This window comes from Mastigoproctus giganteus, chromosome 12 (assembly GCF_048544385.1).
Source record: "Mastigoproctus giganteus isolate SK-2022 chromosome 12, ASM4854438v1, whole genome shotgun sequence".
NCBI lineage: Eukaryota > Metazoa > Arthropoda > Arachnida > Uropygi > Thelyphonidae > Mastigoproctus > Mastigoproctus giganteus.
Genome location: NC_143586.1, coordinates 50543638 through 50560250, shown reverse-complemented (window position 1 = coordinate 50560250; position 16613 = coordinate 50543638). Strand labels below are relative to the sequence as shown.

General features: G+C 34.5%; 1 protein-coding gene across 1 annotated transcript in view; it reads right to left on the bottom strand.

The window, feature by feature from the left end:
* Positions 1–16613, bottom strand: part of Atg2 (Autophagy-related 2) — a 359564-nt gene that overhangs the window by 268760 nt on the left and 74191 nt on the right. Inside the window, exons 9-10 of the mRNA XM_090386633.1 lie at positions 8697–8819; positions 2288–2341 (exon numbers count right to left, since the gene is read on the bottom strand). Of these exons, the coding sequence (XP_090242759.1) occupies positions 2288–2341; positions 8697–8819 (177 nt within the window). The remainder of the gene's footprint in view (positions 1–2287; positions 2342–8696; positions 8820–16613) is intronic.

Sequence of the window (16613 nt, the reverse complement as noted above, 5' to 3'; positions counted from 1 at the left end):
ATTTTAATGAAATTTGAATGTACTAACAGAGCTTTCTAAAAGATCCAATATAAAATTTCATGAAAATCCACCTGCTAGGAGTAGAGTTGCTATTATGCATATCAAAAGAGAAAATGATTATTAATTCTTAAATTACTTGACTTCAGTAAAATAAGTCCATTCAGTCTGCAGGTCACCATGCTAGCTACTGAACAGGAGCCAATTTTAAATGCTGTTAAGTAGATTTTATTACATAAAAATTCTCTACTATCTTATTTCAAATTAGAAGTTCAGTTAATATTGGTATTTATTTCCTAAAAGTAGGTGAAACTGTTTTTAACTGGCCTTGGAAATTGCTCGAAAACAAGAGTCAAAGTGGAAAAGAATCATGCTGCCATTGCATTGATATAAGAATGATATAAACATTTAATATTCTTATGTAATTTTGAATTAGTAAAATATAAGAAATATTTTTTGTTTGTAAACTATAAATTTATAACAAAATGAAAGTTATTTTATAACTTAATTTTATAGTGTAGAATGCACTACTGCTGCATAACCTGGGAATAGTATAGTGTTACTACTATACTTACATCTCTTAATTTAATATAGTATTTTTAATTTCAAAATATTCTTAAAATTTAAAATTGGCTTAATTCAGAATTCCTATAGGCAAATATAAAATCCTGAAGAACAGGGTTGATGTCCTCGAATGAAATTAAAATGAGGAACCTATCAAGAACTCAGCTGCCCAGTTCAATACTAGAGTCTAGACTCATGAATCAAACAAGTGTCATCTACAAAAGCAGAAAGCACTGGTCTCACCGGAAGTGGATAATCACTGGTCAAGTACTATAAGGAAATGGGAAATATATTGTGAAAAAAAGATGCACAATAGGTGGAAGAGGACTAGGGTAAGTATGAGAGGGACACAACTTGAAATTGAAGATCTTACAAAAGGCAATGCTGTTGTACAAACTGGTACTAATGATATTACAAATAGGCCATCTGAAATGGTTGAGCAAGCCAGAAGTTAGAATTAAGTACCAGACTCAAGGTGGTGAAGAACAAATTATGCCTAGGAGTAATTGTTTGTTGGTTGTTTGTTTATTTGGTTTTTAGGAGCATTAGCAACTAAGACCATATTGCTCCGGGATATGCGGTGGTCATTCCCTGACCTTTCCGCATCCTCCGTATTTGGTGGTGACTGGCTCGAACCACGGTCTAATCAAGAAGCGTGTGCTACCCACTGCTGCTCCTTCCCACCTGGCTATGGAGGCGCCTAGGAGTAATTGTACAGTCTGACTAGTTTTCTGAGCATTGCAGACAGTGTCCACTGTCTGCACTACTCGGAACTTCATATCAGACTACAATTACTTTTAGGTCTTTTCTTCATTGGGTTCTCTCAATCATACACAAGAATTTTAGAGCGAGGGACAAGGTGATTATCCTATTGAATAAGGTAATGGTTAGAGTCATCTTGAGTACCACAACCCAATCTGGAAGTATTATTTTAGGACATATTAGAATACAGAAAAAAACTGCGTGATTGGATAGGGGCATAAAAGGGTACTCTTATCACAAAAGTCTTTAGTTCTGCAAATTGCAACCCCTAGAATGTGCAAAAATTTTCATCCAGAAGACCATCTGGTATTATGAAAATTGTTAGTCTGAATAATTTAAGGAAGAATTAGATAATCTGTTAAGAGTGATATACAGATGAAGCAAATAGCTTTTTTTTTGAATTATTACTCAAACCAAATCAGTACTTATAGATCACATTCTAAAATAATATTTATATTCTCTATGTTATTTATAAGAATATATATTTTTAAAATTTGTAAAGGATGTGGTTTTTTTTTTTTTTTTTTTTTTTTGGAGGGAGATTAAAATTCTTTAAATCCAAATGTCTGGCCAAACAAACAATTAGTATATACCTTATGCCCTTTAGAATGCTGCCTAAATTCTAATTTAAACAGTATTCTTAAGGTCACATACCTTACATTTAACAGTAATTCCTGAATGATATTGAAACTAAAAAAAAATTTGAATATATCTATTAGCAACAACTCCATTAATTCCTGATAGGTGTACATTAGTGCAAGTTATGTAAATTGTTCTTCAGAACATTTTTTTCTCAATTTCATTTGTCAACAATTATGGTTACTAATAACACTGGCCCTAAATAAAAGTATCATCATAGTGTAAAGTCAATCACATCCTGTGTTTAGTTTCCTTATTTAAATAAATAAGGAAAAGTTTTTGAAATCTGATTATGAATTTTCAGTTCAGAAGTAGAAATATTTACCTCTTGTTCTGGAAGTTGGGGTTTTCTTTGAAGATGATGTCTGAGAAGGTGAAGCTAAAAAGAAACTAATTTTAGAATTTTTAAAATAAAAGTATGCAAAAAAAAAAAAAGAAGCTTTTCCCAGTATTAGCTGTAGTGCTAGTATATTGAATGCCATTAAAAGCATTTGCAATGAAGGTTGTAAACTGGTAGCTGAATCAAATAAACAGAAATTTAATTATTTATTCATTTAAATTTAAACAAAGTACTGTATTATATGTCATGCTACTGATATATATATATAATTTTAAAACCGCCAATTAGAAAATTCCAGCATCTTTTGCTCAGGTAAAAAAAAAAAAAAAAAAAAAAAAAAAATTGTGAAACCTAACCAAATTATTTAAGTAAAAATTATATAATTTATATAAAATGTCTTTCCCCCAAAAATTTAGATAAATGTTATTTGGAAATGCATGAAATCACTTCCAGGAATCTATACTCAACTTTATCAATCACAAGGTCATCAAATATACAAATGAAGATAAGTAAGGTATGCCTTGCTGATGGACATTATCTGAAACCACTAGATGCATCCTATCAAAGTTTTCCACAGATAATTTGAGAAAGTTGTATGAACAATATGTAACTATAAACTAGATTTTGAAAAAATTTTGTTGGAAAAGGTTAGTGCAAAGAGCAGTGAGAATGGCAGCTTTAGAAAAGGGTATAGCAGTTATAATTAATAAATACAGAACAAAATGGAGTGGAAGGGTGCTACACACCTAATGGGTGTTCTGAGTATTTATAACAATCAACTATATGCAAACCGGAGTTGATATGGATGGTAATTTAAACAAGTGCTATCTACATCAACTCATTAGGGATAGTACCAAGGAGATCAATATTCTTGACTTGGTCATTACTCAATTGCCATTAAGTCTTGATGTTAAGGAGAAATTAGCTGGCAATGACCATAACATTTGTGTGGAAAGCATCCAAAGAAATTAAAGAAGGGGCTGCTTTTCTCTTAAAGGGGATATTATTTATTAGTATAGTGCATAAGATGAAAGAAAGCTAAGCTTTTGTTGCATCAGCCAAAAAAAAAAAATCTTTCTATACAATCCATATTCCTTTTATCATACTCTTCCAACCACTACAAGGTACGAATCCAGTTGCTCCTTAAACCTCACCAGACTGCCAACCTGAACCACCAAAGAAGGTAATTTATTGCAGTGGTAGAAAAACAACACCTCCAAATGAAAACTTACCAAGGTCCAGTCTATTATTTCTCTCAATAGCTCATAATTATACTACTGGTTTTTGGCCCATTTCAATGTGAAAATTCTGCAATCACTCTTCCCCCCCCCCCCCCCCCAAGTTGCCATGTTTATATGCTCTGTTACCTATAGCTTTATAATCACTCTCTAAAATGGCCACACTAGACTGTGTCTTTGGACCTTTCAAGAAGATCAATTCTTTTCTAATATGGCCATCAAACCCTAACATAATATTCTGGATGTGCTCTCGCCACTGACTTGTATAACAGAACTAAACTTCTCTTCTCTAGATGCGAAGATACTATAAATCACATGATTAAACACCATTTGCCTTTTTGGCTAGGTACCTGCTTATACTACATGCTAACCTTCATTTTGACTGTATCAAAACAAGTCTCTTTCTTCTTTTTGGCAGCATTAAAACCTAACTGCCATTTCTCTGATCATCCATGAAGCCTGAACAAGTAATGCAGAAGAAGCTCAGCCTTGTCTTCATTCATAATTTTCAAAACCCTTCCAATCTTTATATGACTGCAAATTTAAATAATGCCCTTCATTCTCTTGTCTATATCTTTCAAGAAAACTTGAAACAAAAGTGGCTCTAACATGCAACTTTGAAAGATTTTGCTTGTAACCCTGGCCCACCTGAAGAATCTGAATGATCATCAACTTGCATGTAGAGCCTCTTAACATATTTATCTCTATTGTGCAGTCTACAGCAGCACACTACCTGCTTTCAACTTACTTTCCCCACTCAGTAAACAATCCTTAATGCTTCCCTAAATGATATCTGATATCAACCATTGCACCTCTGTTCAAATGTATTCCATTCCTGCAAAATAAATTTCTTCTACCAACTGGATCAGGTCACACTAATAAAATCCTACTCTCCCCCAAAAGCCTAGAGTGAATTGATAAGGCCTGCATTATAATATTCTTCCCATCATGTCTGGGTAGGATTGCAGACAACTACATGCCCAAACATTTTTTAGCACAGTTTTCAATCAAGTCCTCAGTTCATTTGCATTTAATATTATCAGTATCCATGTGTGAGCTCAATATAGTGGAAGTAGTTGAAATTTCTAAGAGGTACATGCTATATAGAAAATTTTTAGAAAATAATTCTAGATGCTACACAGTTCTGTACCTTTAAAAAGATATGGCAGAAAGATATTATCAGAAAAGAAGGTTGCTTGGAATATCTAAAGATCATCAAGCAACCCTGTTTAACATGGAATGTATCAGAGTGGTTTGTAATCAAGTTACTCAAGAACTAAGAAAGGTAAGGCAGATTACGAAAAGGAATTTGTGGAGAAGCCAAAGAAAGAAAGTAAAATAGTTCTATAATTCTATAGATCTATAATAGTTCTATGAATATGTAAACACTAAAAGGAAAGGAATGAACCAGGCTGCCCCACTACAGGGGAACAGCAGGATTAAGTATAGATGCTCCCTAAGCAGATGGCTGAAAAAAGAAAAAAAAAAAAAAAGGAAGTACTTTACAATTGTATATTTATAAAAGAATATTCTTTTCAAGGAGAGAAGAGTTCAGCTAACAATTATTCAGCATTAAACAAATTTATGAAATATTGAAACTAAAAAATGAAGCATAACAAGCATGATATCTACAAAATTATACTAAAGAAGCAGCAAAAATTGTCGCTAATAACTTTCTATAATAATGAAGGTATTCTCAGACTCAGGTGAAGTTCCAGAAGGTTAGAAACATGCAAATCTCTCCATAAACAGGAGGGGTGGGTAATCCAAGCACTTACAAATCTGTGAATTCTGTGACAGAAAAATTATGAAATCTGTGATTAAGGATACAGTGCAGGGTTACTTAAAGTAATATTATAAGTCACAACATCATTCTAATAAAAGAAGATCTTGTTTAATTAATCTGGAGGTATTATAAGGTAATCACAAAAGGAACTAGAATTATAATAACTCATAATTTATTTCAATTTGAGTAAACTTTTAACACAGTCCCACAGGAATCTTATGCATGAGGTAGAGAAGTATGGCATTGAATGTAGGATGCAATGGATAAAGGGGTGATTAACTGATAGCAGAGACTAGTTATAAATGGGCAGTGCTCTTAATGGACCAGTTTTATGAGTTTTTTTACACCACCTTCAATTATAACAGTTACATGATTGGATAGTGTTGCAATGTCCCTTCACAGCCAGGGGTCAACACTTAGAGATGATGACAATCTTATATATTACAGAAATAATAACTTGCCATTAAGTGATATAGCATCAAATGACATTAATAAGATGATACAATTTTATACATAATGGCATTAGGTTACATAAAATATTAAGATGGTAGATACCTTAGGGTTCTGTGCTACAACTTTCTTTACTTTTCTGATGCTACATAAGCTTTATTTCCACACACGCAAATGTCATTTTAATACTATGTATAATATGCTAATACAACATTATTATCTTGTACTGCACTGTTATTTGGCTCCCAAGGACAGAAGTAAACTTAAGGATAATGTGCAGGGTTACTTATAAAGTAATATAAGTCACAACATCATTCTATTAAAAGAATGATCTTGTTTTACCAATCTGGAGGTATTACAAGGTAATCACAAAGGAACACTATACAAATATTGTGCTCAATAAGGTTATTATAAAATGACACCTATGAAGAGGTGATCCTAATTTTGCAACAGTATCTATGAATACTACTAAACTTCCTTGGGTATCATTATCAATTCAGTATACAGCTATATGCAGTGTCAATAATACAAAACAGTATTAAATATTGCATTTAACACTGTTAAATGAACAGGATTAAAACCAATGATTCCTTGGGTGCTAAACAATTGACCGCTAAAAATAGAAGTGCTTGGGTGTATAATGACTCATGCTCCAAATACAAACAAACATAGCAATTAAATCAAGACTGAGCATGTGTTTTGAACGAAAGTACATAGCTCAGGCTATGTATAAGCTGATTAGTACACTTGATATAAAAAAACAATGGCATGCTGAAGTACTGGTATCTGTTTTTTTTTTTCTCCTAGCTAGTGGAGTATAGCATTTAATAATTTTGATCTCAATTGTGACCTTCTACACTGAAATTATTGAAGCATTGATGGTTATGCTGAAAGTATCTATAAATGCTATAAGTCAGGGGTTGCATGATGTGATCTACTTTTTTCCTTCAAAATGTGCCGTGATCTACCATCTCAAAAATTACATTGCACAAATCGAGGGATAACTGTATATTTAAAATTCGTGGTGATCGACTGAAATTAAACCCACGATCGTCTTGTTGGCCACCCCTGCTATAAGTGGAGCATATTTTCCTTTAAAAATTATACAGACAGCTTTGCATAATTTATAAAGATAAATTTGACAGGCCCCTCATTACACTTTCACTGCCAAATGTATTATATAGCATACAGATGAGTATGTTACTATGTTTGCACTAGATGTGCAAACATAATAATAACACAGTAAGATTGGAAAGAAAAGGCCTTCTTAGTAAACAAATATTTGTTTTCATCTGCGAGTAAATGCATTGACAACTTAATGAGCTCCCCAGTGATTCTCCTTGCTATTTTCCTGGTGCAGCTTGTTCTGATTAATGGAAAGAAATACAGTCAGTCCTCGTATAACACGTGTTTACACTACACGAATTCGATCATACACGATTTATAAATAGGGGAACGATATCTTATATAACACAAACCGAATTCGCTTATGCATGATTCGCCTTTGTGTTTACAAGAAATGGCAGTTGAACGCAGAATCACCCCAACCGAACACAACACGATAGGAATGAAGAGAAGATTCTGAAAATGTATTTATGTTTTTTATATCAGTGAAGGGGGAAACACATTTCACCATAATAACGTAAAAACCAACACAATTCCAGGTATCGGTATAATCGCAAATGCAATTAGATTGAGTTTACTACCAGTTTATAACAGATTCCACTAGCAGAAACGCAACTGGAAATTGTTTTATGGTAGTAACCCCTAGAAATGTGCTTTAGTAAAATGTGATGTCTTAATAGTGTATCTCTGCCTTTACGGTGTTCTTTATTCAGTTGCTACACGTGCACAGCTTTGTTTATATGTATCAAGCGTGCCTCCTTGTTTTGTAATTGTGCTTTTTTCCCTAAAAATGAGTAAAATACTTTGAGGTGTGAAAAGGAAGCATCCTGGTGAAGAGACTGCAGATTCTGAGAGAAAAAGAAAAGCAATATCGATAAGCAGAGGCGGACTGGATCAAAAATTCTTACTCGGGAAAATTTGTAGTGGCCTCATACTATGGTTTATGGCCAAAATCACAGCGGCCTCCAGCCCACCGGGGTTTCCCCGGTAAGGCTTATGGCCAGTCCGCCTCTGTCAATAGAGAAAAAATATGAAATTGCGAAACGCTTTGAGCGAAATGAAAGACTGTGTGGTATTGCATGTGCTACAGACCTAAATGAGGCAACGCCGAGAATTACAAAGAATTCAGAGAAAATAAAAACAACTTTCATAGCAGGAACAACTCAAAGTGTAATTAAAATCCATTAGATTAAGACAAAAAGAACTGGAAGAGATGGAACGGCTGTCATCTGTTTGGATAGAAAACCAAACAAAAAGCAAGTCTGCTTACGATAGAAGCAAAAGCAGTAGCAATATTTTATTACGTAATAGTCGTAATAAAATATGTATTTTATTACGATTATTTATTGTGTTTGGTAATGTTTTGGTTACAAATGTGTGTTCAATCTTGGGTGGTCGGCACCTAACCCTATTTTTCCCCATGGGGCCTGTTGTTCATATTGCACGATTTTGCATTGCACGAGGGTTTCTAGGAACACAACTATCATGCTATACAAGGACTGACTGTACTACCATTTGATAATACTGGTGGATTAGGAGTAAGATCAGGCTAGGAAGGAAACACCACAGAAAATGGTAGTAATGCCATATGCAATCGGCAGCACACTGTTTACAATCAGGGGAAGCCAGCGTGGGAAGAGACATAATTTTCAAAAAATTATTTTTACAACTACATAATGAACTTTTAATAAAATATAAATAAAAAATTATATACATTTCTTCTGGAATACACTTCAGTTTAGAACAAATAATTAAATGCATTTTCTAATATAATATTATTATTTGAATAACTTACTTGCAGATGTCAAAGTTTTGGCTGTGCTGCTCCCAGTGCTACTAACTGATGACTCCATATCTTGTGTAAGAAAGTTGGCTGTGCTACCAGGTGTCATGGGCAAAAATTCATCATCTGAATCATCTGTGGGGAAGAAAAAAATTTTTCTTCATTAGATTCTTCATGCCACTTGTTTTTAATGTCAAGCTTACCAAACTAACTTTGCTTTCTCATTTATTCCTTCCACAGGTTCTTTGGAATAACCTGTCTTCTCATGAATTTCTGAAGATTATAACTTAAAAGAAAAACAAAAGTAACATCAAGGAGTAACATCTGTGTTTTCAACCCATATGCCATATCATAGTGCTATAGATTATAAGCTTTCATATTTGGTCTCTCTCTCTCTCTCTCTCTCTCTCTCTCTCTCTCTCTCTCTCTCTCTCTCTCTCTATGGCAATATGGATGGCAAAGGCAATTAACTAACACTTCAAACCAAAATGCTTTTAGGGCTTAAGCCACAGGCTGCGTGAAAGTTTAACTGAGGTACAAGTTTACCTAAAACGATGCTCTTCTCAGCTATTTTAGAGTTTGCTGTGTACTAGCATGGTGCTATTGCATAAACTTGTATGTCAGCTAACACATTTGATTAACTATACTCCTAGTCTGTTTTATCGTTTAATGTACTTTGTAAACCTAATAAATTTTATGTAGTTGCACAGAAACAACTTTACAGAAGTAGGTGCATGGCTGAGTGGTTTGCAATACATGGTACTTCTACATGGTTTTGCTCTAACATAAGGGATAAATTGCAGCAATCCTCGCACAACACAGAACTTACATAATAGAGTTTTGCTCTAACGTGATTTGAGAATTGTGGGAAATATTGCATAACACAGTATTTTTGAGCTTTTGTGCTGGGAAAACGCTGCTATTATGTCAGATGTAATTTTTAACATTTTCATCCCTTTTTTTGAATCCCTGCTGTTGACTTACTAGTCATCGCTTTCGTGATAATTTTCTAAAGCACATTTCTGGAGGCCACTACCATAAAACAATAAAAATAATTTGCAGTTTCCAGTTTATTGGTCTTTCCTGTAAGTAAAATCAATTGTAAACTCAATCTTCTTGCATTTGTTATAGTATCGAAAGCTGGAATTCTGTGGGTCTTCACATTATGGTGAAATGAGTTTCCCCTTTCACGAAATATTTAATCGTATAAAAAACATAAATAAAATTTCAGAAACTCATTACTCTGTATTTCTCTTTTGCTTATCATATTTGTTGCAACTTGTGTGTGCCATGTTCTTTGTTATTAATTGCTTATCATCTTTTGTTTTAAATTTTACAACCAAAAAAAAAATTCAGTGAACAGAAATATCAATTAGTATGTACATATTAACAGTACATATTAATTAAGCTTTGTATGTAAGCATAAATTTATTTTTATTTTGTTAACTGAAATAGCGAACTGGAAAATATTCTTCCAATTTTTGCATAATATTTAACTTTGTTAATTGGTAAGGAAATAAAGTTAAAATTTTGCTTTATATCTTTAAAGCGAGAGTCCACTGTATTTTGTTGGGAGATCCCCGGGTTAGGTTCTGTGCTATTGAACTTGTGCCTGTTTGAGACCATAAAAAATTGACTTTAAGCATGCAGTTTGTGACCTTTAAAGAGTAGAAGGTACACAATCTAGATGCTGCGGGAGATTGTTCTTAGCAGCAATGAAAAGGAACAAATTTAAATGAATATACATTATCTGACATAAGTATCACAGTTTGTAAGGTAAGATGCTTGTTCAGTTATTACTATTTAAGTTAGTACTATTATAAAAATAAAGTTAAAATATTAAGTTATTACTACTATAAAAATTAAGTTTCCGATAGTTATAAAAAAAATAGTGTATGTTTTTAGCTTTTGGAACGTAACCCCTCTTTTTGTACTGGTTCTTAGTTCCACATAACACGGTTTTGCATTACACGAGATTTGTAGGAACCAAACTGTGTTATACAAGGGTTACCTGTATTTGTTCCATTTGTAAATTTCATTTACAACTAGGCACATTAGGTGTAGAGTGAACCAACAGCAAGAGCAAAGTTATCTGATTTTTCTGTTGCCATCATATATCTCCAATTCTAATGTAATTAATGTTTTCTAACAACAGTAATTATGACATTCCAATTCTAACTTAATAATGCACGTACAACTTTAGCATTAGCATTAGTAGAGGCATTTGATGCAAGAAAGCAAGCTTATGCAGCATCAGCCAAAAAAAAAAAAAAAAAAAACCCACTTCCACTTCACCCCTCTGTTCGTTCCAAATACCTGTCCAGCTGAGCCTTAAACTTATTTAGGCTATCAACCTCCACCACAATGGATGGAAGTCTGTTCCACCAACCAACCACCCGCTGGCTAAAGGCAAATTTCCTCACGTCTATCCTACATCTGTCTTTCCTCAATTTGAATTTATGCCCTCTCAGGTGATTTTTCTGAGCTAGAGGAAGAATCCCATCAGCATTGAGCATGCTTAAACCATTCAAGGCTTTATACACCTCTATCAGATCACCTCGCTGGTGCCTAGTCTCCAGACACTGTAATTTGCAAAACTTAAGCCTTTCTTCGTAAGAGCACCCCTTTGTTCCATTCACTAATCTTGTTGCCCTTCTCTGTACTCGTTCCAGCAGCTCTACATCCTTCTTGAAATGAGGCCTCCAGACCTGTATACAGTACTCTAGGTGTGGCCTGACCATTGCCTTATACAATGGAATAATCACCTCCTTATCCCTGCTGGAAAAATTCCTGTATATCATTGACAATACTCCATGAGCTACATTTGCAGCCCGTCTGCACTGCTCAGAGAACTTCATATCTGCCTGCACAACCACCCCCAAGTCCCTTTCATTCTCTACCACTGTCAGTGTAGTACCACAGAGTTGATACGTTGCTCTGGGGTTGCTGTTTCCCATGTGTAGTACTTTACATTTGTCAATGTTAAACTTCATTTGCCACCTCTCAGCCCATCTGCTCAACCTTTCCAGATCCTGTTGCAGCAGCATAGTGTCAGTAGTGTCCTTGACAACCCTGCCAACCTTTGTATCATCTGCAAACTTGGACATTAAGCTGGATATACCATCATCAATATCATTTATAAATACAGAAAACAATAATGGACTCAACACTGAGCCCTGAGGGACTCCACTAATAACATTAGTCCACGATGAGCAGTGTCCATTGATTACCACTCTCTGTCTTCTCCCCCTTTATCCATAGCAGCAATTTGCCTCCAATGTCACACTGCTCCAATTTGTGTAGCAGTCTTCCATGTGCAACAGTATCAAAAGCCTTTCTAAGATCCAAGTATATAATATCAAAGTTATTCCCTGCATCCAGTTCTTTTGTGACTGCATCATAATATCCAATCAAGTTGGTCAGGCAAGACTTCCCCTTAACAAAACCATGCTGTGTCTGAGCTATAACTGAAGTCTTGTCTAAATGATCCTGCAGTGCTTCTTTAACCAGTGCCTCCATTAATTTTCCTGGAACAGAAGTTAAGCTCACAGGTCTATAATTACTTGTGTCAGCCTTTGATCCTCCTTTGTGAATTGGGGTCACATTTGCACATTTCCAGTCTATGGGTACCTCCCCAGAGTCCAAGGAAGCTCTCATAATTATGGCTAAGGGTTTGCTTACTTCCTTTGCTGCCTCCTTTAATATAACTGAATAGATCCCATCCATCCCGGGTGCCTTTCTTGTGTTTGTCTTCAACAGTTTCTCCTCCACTTTACTCCCAGTTATTTCAAGATTCTGTAGCTTACTGCTAGAGTTGGATACACCTCTGGCATTCCCCTCGCTGAATAACTCCTCATGTGTGAATGTCGATGCAAAAATATTCATTTAGTTTGTTAGCTACCTGAGCAGGATCATCAACAGTTGACCCATCAATATCAAGTGGACCAATCTGATTCATCCCCCTTCCTTCTAGAGTTTACATAAGTAAAGAACTCTCTGCTGTTTTTCTTTGCATCCCTTGCCAAGGATTTCTCGTAATCTGCCTTTGCCTGCCTAACCTCCTTTGTAACTTGGTTGCATATCAACTTGTATCTATCATAGGCTTCTGTGTCATGTGTTAATTTGTAAGTATCCCATGCATTTTTCTTCTCTGCCATATGCCTCATTAGTTCATCTGACATCCATTTTGGCCTAAACCTTGAACAATATTTCTTAGTTGGTATGTAAAGCCTAGTAGCTTCCAAGATAAGTTCTTTGAATGCTTCCCATTTTGAATTTGCTGTTGGTAACATCATCAGCTGGTCCCACTGTATAGAATTTAAATACTGTCTCAGTCCATTACTGACATGCTACTTTAAAGTAGCATGTCAGTTGTGTTGATTACTCTCATGCAAAAATTTAGCATGAGCATTCTCTATGGCAGGGATGGTCAACAAGCCGATCGCTGATTTAATTTCGGTCGATCATAACGAAATTTTAAATATACAGTCATGCCTCGATTTGTGCACCTTGTGCAATGAAATTTTTGAGATAGATCGCGGCACATTTTGAAGGAAAAAAGTAGATCGCATCACAAATTAAGTTGCCCACTCCTGCTCTATGGCAATCAATTTTTAAGCATGTTCACACACACATTCCTATTGTCTTTACCATGTCTGTCTGTTCTGTCCACATGGATTTTCATAAAATTTAATACAGGAACTCCCCGACTTACATTGTTGTTGTTTGGTTTTTAGGAGCATTAGCAACTAAGGCCATATTGCTCCGGGGATATGTGGTGGTCATTCCCTGACCTTTCCGCATCCTCCATATTTGGCGGTCACTGGCTCTAACCCCGGTCTAATCAAGAAGCGTGTGTTACGCACTGCTGCTCCTGCCCACCTGGCTACGGAGGTGCCACCCGACTTACATAAGGGTTGTGTTCCGTGGAACACTACGTAAGTCGGAATTTCTCTAAATAAGTATTTAGGGAAATTCCGCGCTCTCAACTATGCATACTGAATTTCATAGAAGCAAAAATGATGTTCGATGAACATGTAAATAGAATTCAATTTTTTTTTTTTTTTTTTTTTTTTATCTCATGTGCAGGAAAAATTACAAAAGTGTACAAAATTGCAAAAAGAGAGGAGACAGGCATAACGTCAGCAAGTTTTACCTTTCGAGCATCATTGCCAGAATTAACTCTCCAGCTGATAAGCATGCTGCTGCAGAAGTTGAGGGCTGTGGAGATTTAGAAAGGGTTTTTTCCAACACATCACAAAATTTCTCTGCAGCTGCAGAATCGGCATTGGCGACTTTAGTGTCTTAGAAACCAGCGCGATGTTTTTACATATTAAACACCCATTGCTTGCCACAAACTTGGCTTAGGGTTTGCTGTACTTATCCTTAATATCCTCAAATACTATTAAGATTCTTAGCAAAGCTTATTATCTTAGTACTCACCTCTAGATCCATATTGGTTAGGGTTAAATTTACATAAAGGAAACTAAAGAGAGTAAAAGTTTCCGTTATACTAATAGATTAATTTAAAAACATGTCTCTAGGAAGAGGAAGTGCACCACTTTTTATTGGTTGTCATTTATAAAATTATGAAGATTCGCGTGTTTGAAAAACCAAGAGCTGGAAGAAAAGCTTTCGAAGTCGTCATGATCAGTTGGTGAATGACATGAGTTGTAAGTGTTGATTTATAGTATCGTAGTACCCAAGATACATTACATTAAACACAAGGAAATTTGATTTGTGTGAGCTGCCATATTGGTGATAGATTCATGGGTAATTTAGTATTTAAAGTTTTTAAAAATTTTAAATTTTAGGTAATTAAAATTTCACATGATCTATTTTGGCAGAACCATTCTATAGCTAGGGCTTTGTACTAGAATATTTTATAATTCGATTTAAGTTTAATTAGTGTAATTGCGTTATCTATTAACGGATCATGATTAAAAGAGTATGTGCTGACTGGTCTGATTTGAAACTATTATAATGATAGTATGATGTTCTGGAAGTTCCATATTTTGTGGTGGTGGTGGTGCTACCTATGTAGCATGCATTACATCCAGATTGGCATTTTATAAGGTATATTGTTGTTTATGTCTTGAATATTGTATTTATATGTTTCTTTGTATTTGCTGAAAAAAGGACTTAGTTTATTATATGATGAAAAAAAAAAAAAAAAAAAAAATCAGTGTAATGTTTGCCCCTTTAAAAATATTCTGGAGCTGAGGTGCAAGTTGGCTATGATACGGAAGTGTGACTATTGTATTTTGTGCATGATCAGTGCTAATGTTATCAATACGAGGATTATTAATTTTTTCTTTTACAGCTAATATGGTTTCTGGAATTAACTTGAATTAAATAATATACCTTATAAAATGCACATGTGCATATAATATTCAGTGGCACCACATTCACATATTTATGTAACAATACATGTGAAGCCTGCATGGATTATCTAAAGCTAACCCATACTGCATTAAAACTGTTTAATCTATGAATTTTTTTTTTTCCCCCATACAGTGTATGCAGGAAAAAAAGAAGAAGAGAAATAATAATTGCTGGATTTCTATTTGACTAATTTTAATGAAATTTGGGATGCCTCAACAAATCTTTCTAAAAGAACTAAATACAGGAACTCCCTGACTTACATAATACTAGACTTACGCAAATTCGACTTTGTGTAAGTTTTTGCTGGCCGGTACAAACTTAAAAAATTTGTGGAAACGTATTTTGCATCCCATAGGAATAAATGGAGGTATCGTGAAAATATCCTAATGAGAATCCAATGTGTTTTTTTTTTTTTGTTTTTTTTTGGTAATTCGTTCCAAGTTCTTGGAAGTGAAAATTTTCGCTATATTACTAAGCTATTTATCTCTCTAAAATTTTGGTCATTTTTATAATGGAAATTGCACTACACTTTCATCGTTATCATATGTTTGTTATAAGAATCAATTTTGAAAGCCTTTTGTGATATTTTTCAAAATATACATTTCTGGAAGTCAATACCATAAAATAAAAACAATTTGCACTTTCCAGTTTATTGGTCTTTTCTGTTAGTGTAATCAATTATAAATGGTTGTATTAAACTATATCTTATTGCATTTGCAATAATCCCGATAACTGGAATTCTGTGGGTTTTTACATTATGGTGAAATTGTTCCCCTTCACTGAAATCTTCAATCATATATAAATTTTCAGAATCTTCTCTTCATTCCTATTTACGTATTACAATGAGGAAGAAAAAGCGACCAACAAAAAGTTGCAAGTGCTGGCAGTGCTAGGAAATGAAATGAAACAAAACAAAATTGATTTAGAAATGAAGATGATTAATTAAGAAGTATGAAGCATGACAAAGTTTGTCATCTATTGCACAGAATGAGGTCTCGCTGCTTCAACAGCGAATACCATTTTGAGGGACAGTGCGCGTATAAAAAAACATGTTAAAGGATCAACGTATTTCACACTGGGGCCAGTCTGCCTAACAGCGACCACAAAACAGTGTTCAGGTGCTATATCGAAGATGGGAAAGCTATTAATAATATGGATGGAAAATCAGATTCAGAAGCAAGTGCCCCTGAGTCCAATGGCCATTCAAGCAAAAGCAAGAAGTATTTATGAGGTAATGACTAATTTTACATCTGAAAGCTTGAAGTACTGTTGATTATCTATTAAGATTCTTAGCAAAGCTTATTATCTTGGTGCTCACCTCTAGATCCATATTGGTTAAGGTTAAATTTACATAAAGGAAAGTAAAGAGAGTAAAAGTAAGTTTCCCATTATATTAATAGATTAATTTAAAAACATGTTTCTAGGAAGAGGAAGTGCACCACTTTTTCCTGGTTGTCATTTATAAAATGACAGACAGACAGACAGACATCCAAAAAAGTACATGGGAGAAGAGTAATAAATATTATGCAATTGAAATTAAAGTGA